Here is a 15,902-nt window from a genome sequence, read left to right on the forward strand (position 1 = left end):
TACCCCAGCTAAGCACTCCTCGCGAGCACCATAGAAATCATTTTGATTAGGGGGTCTGTATACAGTCCCTATCAGTACCGGCTTAGCGTTTTTAAATTTGATTTCCACCCACACAGATTCAAGGGTATGTATTTTATATCCTGGTGAATATACATACAAACACCCCCACCGTGTTTATTCCTGTCCTTTCTGATAACCGAGAAGTTTTCTATCTCTATCTCTGAGTTAGAAACACTTTGATCTAATTTAGTTTCGGAGAAACACAGGATTTTTACCTTTTTGTTGTGGAATATTTCTCTGATTTGGTCGAGTTTGGTTCCAGAGAGGCTGTTAACATTAAGGTGGATGATGTGTAGTCCACTGGAACCAAAAAGAACATCAGAGTCCGCTGTGGAGAGGTAATGTCAGGAAAAAGGAGGGATGGCCATGTTGGTTGTTATTGAAGTTGTAGAGCAGTCCAGTTCACTGTTTGGATGGAGAGGCTTGGGGGAGGGGAAGAGAGGCCCATTGTTCATCAGCCAGGTGATTTCGGAGGGCCGGAGTTGGAGGGGGGGGGCAGGTAGGGGGGCGGGCTTTGGTGAGGCTGAGAACATTGACCAGGGATGGACAAAGAAACCCCTGAATCCTGCGTAGGCCGCGGGGGGTCCAGGTGCCGCGGTTTTGACCATCAGTGATTGGGGAGAGGCTGCGAGGACCTCCGCGCTGCTGTCTTTACTGGAGACCGGGGTGTTGTTGTCGTCAGCCATTTCACCGTCAACCGCCGAGCCGCTGTCTTCACCGGTGTCTGGGCGGTCTTCCTCCGCCTCCGGGCCGCATCGATGATCAGGCTGAAGTCCTCTGTCGTGCCGCCAACCGCTGGAACGCGGGTGAGCACGGGTGGTGATGAGCAAGTAAGGGCTGGCGTAGGTGGAGAGCTAATGTTTTTAGCATAGCTCCGACGAGGTCCCGTAGCTAAGCTAGCTTTCATGGCGTCGTTAGCAACAACATTGCTAGGCTTCGCCAGGCGGGGCAACATTAACCGGGTGGTTACTGGTCCAGGGTTTAGTTCAGTGTCTCCTGAGAGTAGAAGTAATAGTAAATTTGTTGATCTTCGGTCTATCCTTCCAGTCAGGGGTTTGTTTCTTCTGTTCCGATCCGCAGTCAGGCACGAGTGTATCACATTACCTCTGAAGCCTAGGTGCTTCGCCAATGAATTACCGATGAGGTAGAAATCACAGTGATCGCCCTTTTCGCGTTCACGACTCTCATTTTCAAGAGAGTATAGTATCCGTGGTGGTTTAAAATACAAATCCGTGATCCACAATAGAAAAAGGAGGAAGTGTGGAATCATACAAGCCTTTGTTTGGATTCCATAGTGGGAGCGAAAGAAAATGCGACTGCTCATCTCGGAGACCGGAACTCAAGTCGGTCCCACTATGGTTAAGAAACACTGAATGAAACAACAACACTGTTAATTGTGTAGCGTACATGTAGGAAGAGGGCACATCGATCCATAAATAGGTGGTGATGATACCTAGGGTAGTATCAGTATATGATCGATACGAGAGTGATTAGATCGATGTGTATATTTTCACAAAATATTTCTGGGGGTTGTTTATGAGAATATTTACCTAAACACAGGAGGCCTATAAGAGCAAAAATGATTTAAATGAATAATAGATAGTAGTTTTTGTGTACTATTTGAATGGTTTGATCAACCAATTATAAAAAATAAAGAGAGAATTAGGAATTAGTTGAAATATAGTGTTGATATTAGTAAACTCTCAATAGCACTAATAAATTAAATAAAAATCTCAGCCGATTTTACTTGTGGATGATTGGTATCGGAATCGGCAGCATAAAAACATCAGAACATCCGTAGATAAAACAGTGTCTTCCATTTCTGCAGTTTTTTTGTTCAAATAAATTCACATCACCATATTGATAATACAATCTGCTCAGGATATGGGTTTTATTTTTCCCCGTATTTTGATCACCATTGTTAACACCATTGCAACCAATGTTCATATTGTACAAAATGGCACAACACAGTATCCATGACAATAATGAGGCGGAAGTGAAATAAGAGAAATGCCATCCACCTAATCATTATATTTAAAAAAATAAAAATACAAAAAAAAGTACAAATACAATTACTGCTGAGTGTTATTGGGCTCGGTGTTGAAGCTGTCAGAGATGGGGTTTTTTTTTTTTCAAATTCAAAGAAACGGAGCTAATGGCGCGTGTAAAGCTCGTTTTGTAAAAGCCTCTCCGACTGTGGCGTGCAACACGGCGGGATGGGGAAGGAGGGGGGGGGGGGGGGGGCGCCACCCTGCAAGGTTTGAGGGGATACAGCATTTCAAGGCATGACACAAAGTAATATACTGTCATAGTGAGCATCATTTAAAAATAAAAATAAAATCATACTTGCAACTCCATGGGAATCAACGTCCTGTGCAGTGGACATTTGTTGTTGGTCTATTTCTACTGTCAGGTTAATATACAGTACAGGCCAAAAGTTTGGACACACCTTCTCATTCAATGCATTTTCTCTATTTTCATGACTATTTACATTGTAGATTGTCACTGAAGGCATCAAAACTACGACACCTGTGAAGTGAAAACCATTTCAGGTGACTACCTCTTGAAGCTCATCGAGAGAATGCCAAGAGTGTGCAAAGCAGTAATCAGAGCAAAGGGTGGCTATTTTGAAGAAACTAGAATATAAAACAGTTATTTCACCTTTTTTTGTTAAGTACATAACTCCACGTGTGTTCATTCATAGTTTTGATGCCTTCAGTGACAATCTACAATGTAAATAGTCATGAAAATAAAGACAACACATTGAATGAGAAGATGTGTCCAAACTTTTGGCCTGTACTGTTATGCGAAAGACAAATGTCCACTGCAGAGGACGCCGGTTCTCAGGGTGTCCCATTTTTTTAAGTGTCTCCATCGTCATGACGATTGCTATTAGCTCTCCTTCACCTGGAGTGTGTTGACGAGCTGTATTACTTAAAGGGGTCATAGTATGCAAAAACAACTTTTCTTACTTGTTTTCGTGTATGTGGTATCCTCATAAGTACTGGAATTTTTTTTTTTAATTTTAAAAAAAAAACATTTTTTTTTAAATGTGCCTTTTTTGGGGGGAGTTTGAGAAGACCGTGACATATTTAGCCTTAGTTACATCAGCAGATATTTCAGTAAAGGTTTACCCGAAAACCTGCGCGAGTGCGCCATTTTTATTTTTCGCAGTTGTAGTCCAAACAAAAACAGACAGCTTTACTCAAGACGGCATTGAATCGTGGAGACGGTTCCGACAATTCCTGGCAACGGTGGGTAGAATGAAGCTGTAAGTCCAGGGGTGTCAAACTCATTTTAGATCGGGGGCCACATGGAGAAAAATCTACTCCCTAGTGGGCCGAACTGGTAAGATCACGGCACGATAACTTAAAAATAAAGACAACTTCAGATCTTTGTTTAAAAGTACAACAAGCACAATCTGAAAATGTACAAATCATAATCTTTTGGGGGTTTTTTTTACACTTCTATCTTTAATTGTTATTTATATTTTCCGAATAAATTACGTGATAATGTTCATCAGTCAACTCATTGTGTTCATTTTCAATCTATCAAGGAAAATTACAGGATGTTATTTATGTAGTTTGATCATTTTCCTTGACTGTTGTACTCATACTTGCCAACCCTCCCAAATTTTCCGGGAGACTCCCGAATTTCAGTGCCTCTCCCGAAAATCTCCCGGGACAACCATTCTCCCGATTTCCAGCCGGACAACTATATTGGGGGCGTGCCTTAAAGGCACTGCGTTTAACGTCGTCTCTTACCTGAAAAGGAGACTATTATATATGTCTCCGTTATCCATAGGTTTATCTATAACCCATAAAATAGGCAGGCACGGAGCTATTTCTCAGCGTGGGTTTATTCCAGCCGGCACGTTAATACACTGACACACAACATCCACAAGGTGGCGGAAATGCAGTATTATGGGCCACCTTGCAAGCATCATTCCGTTCTCATTTGCGGATGTTTTCAACAAATCCGTGAAGGATATGTTCCCGGATTCAGAGATCGCTCGCCAGTACTCAAATGGCAGAACAAAAGCTACTAAAATAGTGAAAGGTAAGTGTTTTTTTGTTTTTTAAGTAAGCAGCAAGTACAGTACAGTTAGAACAACTGTGTTTTCATTACTGTACTAATATATATATATATATATATATAAGAAATACTTTAATTTCAGTGAATTGTAGCCATAAATATACTCCTACCTCTTAACCCCCCCATCTCCCGAATTCGGAGGTGTCAAGGTTGGCAAGTATGGTTGTACTAACATCACGTGGTTTATTTTGTACATATGTAGCATCATCTACAAAGATACAAAGAATTCCTATTGCGACATCCAGTGGACACATTTAGAACAGCTGTTTCTTTCATTCAAAAATGTCAGGTTATTTTTATACTTAAACTCATCCAGCAGGCAGGGTAAAACCTGTTCGCGGGCCTGATCCGGCCCTCGGGCCGTACGTTTGACACCCCTGCCATAGATGAACACATGTAATAATACGTTAGCGATGTAGCATTGTTAGCTCAACCGGCCTCCAAGTAGATGAGATATAAACAGACTACTTATATTGTAATCTTTCTGCATGGATGCACATAGTCCTTTCAAATAGACAATATAATGACACGTAACCTGTATACTTGAAGCTTTATGGAAATTAATATCAAACAAACCTTCAAGATGCCTTTATCGTCTCGGTTCTGATGCTCCCTCGCTTTCTTTAGCCTTCTGTTACGGGCCAGACTGACTGAGTGCTAAAATTACAAATAAAAGAAAAAGTTTATAGTTTTAGCTTATTTTTGTCAGTAGTGTGCAGCTAACAACAGCATCCTTTGTAACTGAGCTACTGTGTGGAACAATTTCCCTTCTGGACCAATAAAGTTTGTCTAAGTCTAAGTAAGGAAGGAGACACAGTTGAAGGGGGCGTGGCCTGGAGGAGGGCTTTGGCACTTAAATAAGACCGCCCACAAAACTGCTCATTTGGAAGAGCATCAGAAAGTGGCTTAAAGATGGTCTGTAAAATTGATGCGGTACATGTTATGTAGACCACAAGGAAGTGTTTTAGATATTGATTCAAAATTATAGGACCCCTTTCAAAAAAACGTGACTAGGACTTTTGTTTTGTCTCAAATTGTGGCCCAAAATACTGACCGGCCAGGAAGTCCAAAGATTGACTCAACGCTACGCAGACGCTCTCCAAGCAGTCCCACCAGGATCATACGTATATGAAGGATGTGCAGAAAATACCAGTATTTACAAGCGCGGCGGTCCGTCAGCCGTATCGTCTTATGTCCCTCCTGCAGAGGATCTTCTTGAAGGACCTGCGGAAGTCGTTGTTGAAGATGGTGTAGATGATGGGGTTGAGCGCGCTATTGCAATAGCCGAACCAGAAGAAGAACTTGAAGAGGGTGTCCAGGACGGGGCAGGACTCGCACAGCGTCTGCAGCATGTACGTGAAGAAGAAGGGGAACCAGCAGATGACGAAGACGCCGATGACCACCGCCAGGACGAAGGTGAAGCGTTTCTCCCGGTTCTGGCGACCCTTCCAGCGACTTCCCTTGGTGCTCTTCTTCAGCACTTCGCCGTCTCCCGGTTTGATTTTGCTTCTCCCCTTGGCCGCCTTCTTTTTCATGGAGCAGGGGTTTTTGACTTTGTGGTCCGAGGAGGACGACTCCTCTATGTCCACGCCGTTGACCTCGCCCTCTTTGCCTCCGACTCCTTCCTTCAGCTCGATGTCCTGCTGCTCCTTCAGCTTGTCCGCCTCGCCTGCAGCCAAGCCGTTCTCCTTCTGGTTCGAAGGCGCCATGGGCGACTTCTCCCTCCGCTTCCTGTCCCCCGGCGGCGCCCGTGTCCTCTTTTTGGCGATCTGGTAGATCCTGACGTAGACCAGCACCATGATTACGCAGGGGACGAAGAAGGAGCCGATGCAGGAGGAGATGACGTACCACTTGTCGTTATTGATCTTGCAAACCGGGTCCTCCTTGCTCTCCTCCTTCTCCATGGTGATGAGAGGCGGGAAGGAGATAACGGCCGCAATCACCCACACGATGAAGATGATGCACTTGATGCGGCGCGGCGTCCTCTTCAGGTTGTACTCAATAGCCTGCGTGATGGACCAGTAGCGGTCCAAGCTGATGGCGCAGAGGTGAGCGATGGAGGCGGTGCAGAAAAGAACATCGAGCGCCAGATAGATCTCACACCACACCTCGCCAAAGTACCAATATCCCATCAGCTCGTTGGCCAAGGAGAAGGGCATCACCAGGGTGGCCACCAATATGTCCGCCGACGCAAGAGACACCAGGAAGAGGTTCTGCGGCGCCTTCAGGGCCCGGCTCGTAAACACCGCTATGACCACCAGTACGTTTCCAAAGACCGTCAGCAGGATCATGACGCCCACCAGCACGCTGAGCGGCAATGAGATGTGCAGGCTCAAAGGGGTGACCCCGGGGAGCGTCTGGTTGGTGGTGTTGTCAAACCCCATGGAGCCGGGTGGTCCCACTTCCTGTCTTAACGTCCATTAAAATCCACAAGGAAGGAGGCACTCGGCTGCAGAGGACATTAATCGCTCCTCATGGTGCACTTACTCTCTGAAAATATGAAGAGAAACAAAATCGCTGTTTAATGACCTTATATTGAATGTACTATGTACGGTGATCATGAAGGTGTTTCTTAGTTGGATCAGTCCATGTCTTTGAAGAGTCAACTGACCAAAAACTGTTTATCATCTCAGAAATATTTCTAAAGTGAGAAATCTTTGGTCATTGGTTCTTGAAATGATCATTCACACGCTCATTTCGTCTCATATTGACTATTGCAATTCCCTTTTCACTTTTTTTTAACAAGTCAAAGCTAAAGAGACTTCAGACTAGAGATGTCCGATAATCTCTATGTTATCGGCCGATAAATGCTTTAAAACGTAATATCGGAATCGTTTTTTATTTTTCTTAATTAAATCAACATAAAAAACAAAAGGTACACTTACAATTAGTGCACCAACCCAATAAACCTCCCTTCCCCATTTACACTCATTCACACAAAAGGGTTGTTTCTTTCTGTTATTAATATTCTGGTGCCTACATTATATATCAATACATATCAATACAGTCTGCAAGGGATACAGTCCGTAAGCACACTTGATTGTGCGTACTGCTGGTTCACTAATAGTACTAACCTTTAACAGTTAATTAATGAAAATGAGTAAAATGACTAGTTTCTATGTAACTGTTTTTATATTGTTTTACTTTCTTTATTATTCAAGAAAATGTTTTTAATTTATTTATCTTATCTTAAAAAACGGACCTTATCTTCACCATACCTGGTTGTCCAAATTAGGCATAATAATGTGTTAATTCCACGACTGTACATATCGGTATCGGTTGATATCGGTTGATATCGGTATCGGTAATTAAAGAGTTGGACAATATCGGAATATCGGATATCGGCAAAAAGCCATTATCGGACATCCCTACTTCAGACTGTACAGATTTGGAAGCCAGACTTTTGACCGGTGGACCCAGAACAGCCCACATCACCCCCGTTTTATCCAGTCTTCATTGGCTTCCAGTTAAATTCCGCATTGAGTTTAAGATTTTAGTCCTGACATTCCATGTGTTGCATGGTGGGGCCCCTCAGTACATCACTGACTTGCTATGCCCCTACTCTTCAGTGCGCAGCGTCCAGTCTTCAGGCCATGGTCTTCTAAAGCAGTGTTTTTCAACCTTTTTTTTCATAGAAAAAATACGGAGGCACACCACCAGCAGAAACGTTAAAAAATGAAACTCCACCAGGTTTTTTTTTATTTTTTATTTTGTTGTTGTTTTCCTGTGTGTAGTGCTTTAGTTCCTGTCTTGCGCTGTTATTTTGGTGGCTCTTCCTGTTTTGTTGGTGTTTTCCTGTAGCAGCTTCGCGCCTTCCTTTGAGTGCTTTGATTGATTGATTGAAACTTTTATTAGTAGATTGCACAGTACAGTACATATTCCGTACAATTGACCACTAAATGGTAACACCCGAATAAGTTTTTCAACTTGTTTAAGTCGGGGTGCACGTTGATCAATTCAATGTGTCCACTAGATGTCGCAATTTATCTGACCTGCTTTGTATTGGCAAACAAGACTATTTCAGTTGTGCAAACGCTATCCTTCTTTGTGGGGACATTGTTGATTGTCATGTCATGTACGGACACATACTGTAAGTCTTTGCTGTCGTCCAGCATTCTGTTTTTGTTTACTTTGTAGCCAGTTCAGTTTTACTTTCGTTTTGCATAGCCATCCCTATATGCTTCAGTGCCTTTTCCTAGCGGGACTTGACTTTTGTTCATTTTTGGTTTAAGCGTAACATACCTTTTTACCATGCACGCTGTCTCCCGCTGTGCTCTGCATTTTGGGATCACGACAAACCATCCTTGACGCGTTCCGACTTCTACAAAGCAATGAAGTACATGCTGCCACCTACTGATATGGAGTATTACATGGTTACCCTGCCGAGCTCTATACAGCACAGACACTAGACAACGGCACATTATAATTATTGATTTGCAAATAATATTTTTTGGACCAATTACCGTATTTTCCGCACCATAAGCCGCCCCGTATTATTCAATGAATGGCATATTTCAAAACTTTGTTTACCTATTAGCCGCCCCGTGTTATTAGCCGCACCTACGCTGCGCTAAAGGGAATGTCAAAAAAACAGTCAGATAGGTCAGTCAAACTTTAATAATATATTACAAACCAGCGTTCTAACAACTCTGTTCACTCCCAAAATGTAATGTGCAAATGTGCAATCACAAAAATAGTAACACTCAAAATAGTGCAGAGCAATAGCAACATCAATAACTCAACGTTGCTCGAACATTAATGTCACACAACACACAAAATAAACATTTAAAGCTCACGTTCTGAAGTTATTACTCATCCACAAATCCCTCGAATTCTTCTTCTTCTTCGGTGTGCCTCACTTGTTTTTTGACACCATCTGTGATGTGGACGTGCCGTAGATCAACAGGGACAGAGCTGCGTGAAAAAAGTCACCCGGTCTCTTCGCTCATCTTTTCTTCATCCATCCATCCCTTCGAGTTAGCTTTTATGATGACGCCGCCGGCTGGAAAGTTCTCTTTTGGCAAGGTCTTCCTTTTGAATATCACCATGGGTGGAAGTTTCTGGCCGTTAGCATGGCAAGCTAACGGATATTCACCGTACGTGCTCCCGTTGTATCCACAGTGCGGTTCACAGGAATATCAAAAGTCAGTGGAACCTTGTACGCGTGTCTCTTAGCAGGAGCCATTTTGTGGTCTTTACAGAAACACACAAATGAAATGAAATATCCGCGCGCTTCTTCTTCTACGGGGGCGGGTGCTCACCTTGGCGGTTGCTTACAGTAGAAGAAGCGCTTCCTCTTCTATGGGGGCGGTTGCTTACCGTAGAAGAAGAAGCGCTTCCTCTTCTACGGGGAAAAAAGATGGCGGCTGTTTACCGTAGTTGCGAGACCTAAACTTTATGAAAAGAAATATTAATCCATATATAAAGCGCACCGGGTTATAAGCCGCACTGTCAGCTTTTGAGAAAATTTGTGGTTTTTAGGTGCGGCTTATGGTGCGGAAAATATGGTAGGTGAAGTTGCATAATTTCCCACAGCACACTGTTCTAAAGATCCCAAAAAACTTGTTTTAAAATCCGTGGAGACCTGGCATTCCAGACTATAGCTCCCAGACTCTGGAACAATTCGCACCAGTCCCTCTGTGATCTTGACTGTGTTGGCACTTTTAAGAAACATTTGAAAATTCTCTTTTTAGTAAAGCTTTTACTTAATGCACCTTTTAACTATCAATTTTAATTTACTTTGTATTCTTTTCATGATGTTGCCCCTGTTGTTTTAATTGAATTGTTGTTTTACTTCGCCTATGTTTTGTACAGCGCTTTGTGATTTTATCTGTGAAAAGCGCTTTATAAATAAAATGTACTTACTTACACACAAGGTCATCCCACAAAGGAGGGGCAGTGCAACCCTCACGTCCCTGAGCTTATTTTTAAGGACCTGCGGCCTGGGTTCCAAATCCCAGTTCAGTTCAAAACTTGTGGGAGACAAACATATTTGCAGAAAATTCCTAAAATCAGTAGAGTGCTCCTTTGTATAGAAGAACTTGGACCAGTGACAACACAATGGCAAATCCTTGCATTGACATTTTAACCTTGCTAGCAAACATGACTGGGGTCCAAACGTGGGATTTGCAAAACTGAGGCGCTCCTCCAGGCACAAGGCATTGATACAACGTTGATCATTATATACAGTACAGGCCAACATTTTGGACACACATTCTCCTCAATCAATGTGTTTTCTTTATTTTCATGACTATTTACATTGTAGGTTGTCACTGAAGGCATCAAAACTATGAATGAACACATGTGGAGTTATGTACTTAACAAAAAATAGGTGAAATAACTGAAAACATGTTTTATATTCTAGTTTCTTCAAAATAGCCACCCTTTGCTCTGATTACTGCTTTGCACACTCTTGGCATTCTCTCGATGGGCTTCAAGCACACCTGTGAAGTGAAAACCATTTCAGGTGACTACCTCTTGAAGCTCATAGAGAGAATGCCAAGAGTGTGCAAAGCAGTAATCAAAGCAAAGGGTGGCTATTTTGAAGAAATTACAATATAAAACATGTTTTCAGTTATTTCACCTTTTTTTGTTAAGTAAATAACTCCACATGTGTTCATTCATAGTCCTTCAGTGACAATCTACAATGTAAATAGTCATGAAAATAAAGAAAATGCATTGAATGAGGAGAAGGTGTGTCCAAACTTCGCTTGTACTGTATATGTCCTTTAAAACTGACTTTAAAACAACGTTGCAAAATAGTTGTATTTTCACGTTGTTGGTTGGGAAGTGACCAAATTTCAATGGTCAAATAATGTCACAACCTGACAATGAATAAACGTTGTCAAAAAAATGTTTGTTTCAACGTTAGGTTTGAGTTGCTAATTCTAGTTCTCAACGTTGTTTTCATGTCTTGTGCCCGCTGGGGTAAGTCCTCTTCTCTTTGGCAGTTACAGTTTTATTTTGCTATGTGATTTACCATACTTTCCCGATAATGGACTACGTAAGCCGCACCCACAGCATTTTTAAAGAAAAAATATTTTTCCATATATTACCTGGACCGGTCTATAAGCCGCAGATTTATACTTTGTGAAATTAGTTATTTACATAGAAATATTTTGTAAATGTTTATATACATATTTTAATAGTTTCCAAACGGTGTCTGTAACACGGCAGTAAAACGGACGATCACACAAAACAGAAGTCATTGTCATGGACCCACCAGCTGCAGAAGCTAGCTCTCCAATCAGCTAAATCGACTCAATTGGTGACGTTTTGGTTAATTTACCGGGGGATTAACGCAACTGAAACAATACAAAAAGCATGCCATTGTAAGTTAATAATACTGCTTGACTAAATTACGATAGCATTTAGTACAGCCTGGTGTATACTCTCGTGTGCACCGCAGAGCTGTGATTGGTTAGCTTTTGAAGAGGAGGGTCCACGACCACAGTAGAGCAAATATTGTGCTTGAAATGCAAAAAATTATTGTATGAAATAAAGCAAAAGTGAATAAACATTTGCATGAAAACTGATATTGTGTATTTATTATCTCGGTGCGCTCTAAAAACAATTACTGAATGAGTTTTTTTCAGTTTATTGTGCTGTTGTTGCGTCCACAATAAGTCACAAAGTACTATACTCTTAACTTTTATTGCCAATCTTGTGCTAACAACAGGTTCAATTCCCACGCATATTCTTTCTCATGCACACACGCAACACTTCTCATTCTCCGTCAACAATCTTTCAGGCATAGAGATTAACACCAGCATGTCGTTATACAATAGTTATTTACCAGTTCTGTTTGTTTACAATTACATGATAGCTCTCTCTTGTTCCACGGCCAAACAATAAAAGCGTCCTCTGCCGCGACTCGTTCAGAAGTTGCACAGTCCAACTTCGCAAACGTCTTTTCCTCAGGGTTATAAGTAAAACATTCATTAAAAGTAAACTGATGATTCTGAACAATTAGTTCCAGTGTAGACAAAGATAGCGCTATTGTTGTTGTTACTGTACAAAAAAAGGAAATTCAGTATCTAGTCAACGACAGCTGCAGTTGCTCCTTCTGGAGACACTGCCCCTTAGTGTTTTGGAAGACAATTACACGTCTGGCACCACCCCCGCACGGGAGAACTTTAAATCAAACAAGGCCTAAAGTATGAATTGCATTAGTTACATTGGAAAATGTACAAACGTTGCTTGGGAGTGATGAATGAAGAAACCATATGAGTAGGAACGCTATGGACAAATACAAAAACGGAACGGCACTTGCACTTTAGGTTCAAGGCACTAAACAGAGGGAAATACTGGGAATGTTCAACCTGCAGCACCTATTCCCAAAAGATGGCGCCATAGCACAAACAATAAAACACCTTTCCAGTGCCTCTGCTTGTGTCTAATGAAAACTATTTGTTGAATACAAAACATTATGGCCGTTTCGCGAAGAAAAATTCATAAATTAGCCGCACCGTTTTACAAGACGCAGGGTTCAAAGCATAGGGAAAAAGTAGCGGCATAAATACTGGAAAATACTGTATGTAATTAAGGCGTTGCTTTAGCTTGTTTACTTCAGATGCAATCACTAGTAACTTTTTCCACTTCTTTAATTATATTCCTAAAGGTTCCATTTTAGGTCCTCTCTTTTTTCATCTTTTGGGATATTCAACATGGTCAAGAGACTCGCATTTTTGCAGCAAATTCTTAAAAATGCTAGAGTGCTGTCACAGAGATGATATATAGCTTTTTTTTTTTTTACAGAAGGTCCTTAAAAACAGCAGAGCGCTTGACAAAAAAACACAACCACTGTAGAGGACGCTGGTTCTTTGGAATATACAAAAATAAAACTAATAAGGGAGAAGTCCGGGGCCCCCCCAGTCCTTAGCTTTCTGGAAATGCGGCCCCTAAAACAATTTAGTTTAGTGCTTTGTTTAAGGGCACCTGAAAAAACTCACTAACCATCATTCCCACTTTTCCTTTTCACACAATTTTTAAGCCTCCACCCGCCGATTCTGTTTTAGTCACTGTATATACATCTAAACATACATACACACTAATGAACAAAATAAAACATACATTCCCATCACATCAATAGAGCAGCAATAACATAAAATGGTGTATATGAATAAATATATATTATAATACATAATATACATTTTATTCCAGTGTGATTTTTTTTTTACAACTGAAACACAAAAATAGATTCAATAGGTCGGATTTTGTCAAAAAATTGGATGATGAAGTTGACTAAAAAAAAAAAAAGCTATGTGATAATAACAGTTAATAATAATAATTTAAATAAGAGTTTCTACACAAATCAAATATAAATTATTAAAATAATATTATCAAGATAAGAACACGCAATTGATTGACTTATTAGCGTTATTGTATTATTTGCATGTATGCACACATGTCATATATACATGTACACGTACATATACGTTCATATTACATTTCATTGGGGAAAAAGTCAGCTCCTTTTTTGTACACGCGTGGAATGAGAGTGCTTACCTGAGGCGGCAGTGGCGGTCCCGGTGTCGGAGTGACGTTAACAACAGTCCGTGTGGAACTTCTTCAAGCGGATCGTTAAGAAGCCGAGCAGGTCGATCCAGAAGGCGGCCGTCAGGTCCTTCCTCCCCCGGCCAGCCTCCATGGGCGAGCGGCGCACACTTGCCGGCAACATCGGAGCCACTAAAGCAGCAATCATGTGAGCGGTTATTGTGCGGTGTGTGCGTGGATAAAGTGTGTGCGTGTGCGTGGATAAAGTGTGTGTGTGTGCGTGGATAAAGTGTGTGTGTGTCTCTGGTGCTTACTAGCTGGGCGCCGCCACTCCCTCGCTTTATATCCCGCACAAAAAGTGACTGACCGTCGAGGGCCGAACACCTTTAATAAGAACACACACAAAAAAATAAAAAATAAAAATAAATCATGCGGGCGTAAAAATAACAAGATTAGCTGTAAGTGTGCAGGATAACGTTTGTTGTTTTGTACTTTTTTTTTTTTTTTTTTTTTTTTTTTTAAATCACCATGGAACCATGAGGCAGAGTAAACACAGGTGGAAGTAATGACATTAATGGACGTTTTGTTCCTAGCCTCAACTAATAGGGCTGCTATAATGGAACACTCGCACCTAGCAAATGTCACAGAACATTTGCGTTGTTGTCATTTTTGTCGACATTTACACACTTATGGATGATACACAATTATTTTAAAAAGACATTTTGGGGGAAATTTTGCCTAGCTATTTTTTTTTTTTTTTGTATTCGAACATAATAATAATAATAGATTGTATTTGTAAAAAGCACTTTATATTGAGTAAACAATCTCAAAGTCCTACAGTGTATTAAAAAAATAAATACAATTTTAAAAAGATAAAGAAATAAATAGAAATAAAAGCTAGAACAGCCAAATAGCTATAGCTAGTATGCACATATCTAAAAAAAAAAAAAAGGCTTTTTTTTTTTTTTTTTTTAAAGAAGGGCTTTTAAGCCTTTTTTAAAAGTATCCACAGTCTGTGGTGCCCTCAGGTGGTCAGGGAGAGCATTCCACAGACTTGTTCGTAGCTTTGTCCTCGGAGGTTGGAGGAGGTTAGCCTGTCCGGAGCGGAGGTGTCGTGTGGAGGATTTGGGGGTGAGTAGTTCTTTGAGGTCAATCAATCAATCAATGTTTATTTATATAGCCCTAAATCACAAGTGTCTCAAAGGGCTGTACAAGCCACAACGACATCCTCGGTACAGAGCCCACATACGGGCAAGGAAAAACTCACCCCAGTGGGACGTCGGTGAATGACTATGAGAAACCTTGGAGAGGACCGCATATGTGGGTAACCCACCCCCCCTCTAGGGGAGACCGAAAGCAACGGATGTCGAGTGGGTCTGACATAACATTGTGAAAGTCCAGTCCACAGTGGATCCAACACATCAGTGGGAGTCCAGTCCACAGCGGGGCCAACAGGAAACCGTCCCGAGCGGAGACGGGTCAGCAGCGCAGAGATGTCCCCAACCGATGCACAGGCTAGTGGTCCACCCGGGGTCCCGACTCTGGACAGCCAGCACTTCATCCATGGCCACCGGACCTATGCAACTCCCCCTCGCAAGGGACAGGGGAGAAGAGGAGAGAAGAAAAGAAACGGCAGATCAACTGGTCTAAAAAAGGGGGGGTCTATTTAAAGGCTAGAGTATACAAATGAGTTTTAAGATGGGACTTAAATGCTTCTACTGAGGTAGCATCTCTAACTGTTACCGGGAGGGCATTCCAGAGTACTGGAGCCCGAATAGAAAACGCTCTATAGCCCGCAGACTTTTTTTGGGCTCTGGGAATCACTAATAAGCCGGAGTTCTTTGAACGCAGATTTCTTGCCGGGACATATGGTACAATACAATCGGCGAGATAGGCTGGAGCAAAACCGTGTAGTATTTTATACGTAAGTAGTAAAACCTTAAAGTCGCATCTTAAGTGCACAGGAAGCCAGTGCAAGTGAGCCAGTATAGGCGTAATATGATCAAACTTTCTTGTTTTTGTCAAAAGCCTTGCAGCCGCATTTTGTACCAACTGTAATCTTTTAATGCTAGACATAGGGAGGCCCGAAAATAATACGTTACAGTAATCGAGACGAGACGTAACGAACGCATGAATAATGATCTCAGCGTCGCTAGTGGACAAGATGAAGAGGGGGGCATTTCCATGGAGGCACTGGTGGGTTAGCAGGGAGACTTTGAATTCAATCCTGAGTGGAACAAGAAGCCACTGAA

The 15,902-nt window shown here is 41.7% G+C and overlaps 1 protein-coding gene across 2 annotated transcripts; it reads right to left on the minus strand.

Annotated features, from left to right (window-relative positions):
* Positions 1-1,943: 1,943 nt before the first annotated feature.
* On the minus strand, positions 1,944-14,070 carry adra2a (adrenoceptor alpha 2A). Of its 2 annotated transcripts, none has more exons than XM_062032492.1 (3): positions 13,965-14,070; positions 13,663-13,842; positions 1,944-6,645 (listed from the first exon to the last, which is right to left on the minus strand). In XM_062032492.1, exon 3 carries the CDS (start codon positions 6,537-6,539, stop codon positions 5,331-5,333), a length of 1,209 nt encoding a protein of 402 aa, XP_061888476.1. In that variant the 5' UTR covers positions 6,540-6,645; positions 13,663-13,842; positions 13,965-14,070; the 3' UTR covers positions 1,944-5,330. The 2 variants fall into 2 exon arrangements, with proteins under 2 accessions (XP_061888476.1, XP_061888477.1); XM_062032493.1 differs by lacking the exon at positions 13,965-14,070 and having other exon boundaries at positions 1,944-5,934; positions 6,004-6,645; positions 13,663-13,948.
* Positions 14,071-15,902: the final 1,832 nt, after the last annotated feature.

The sequence above is a fragment of the Entelurus aequoreus genome, linkage group LG22 (genome assembly GCF_033978785.1).
Source record: "Entelurus aequoreus isolate RoL-2023_Sb linkage group LG22, RoL_Eaeq_v1.1, whole genome shotgun sequence".
NCBI classification, from domain to species: Eukaryota; Metazoa; Chordata; class Actinopteri; order Syngnathiformes; family Syngnathidae; genus Entelurus; species Entelurus aequoreus.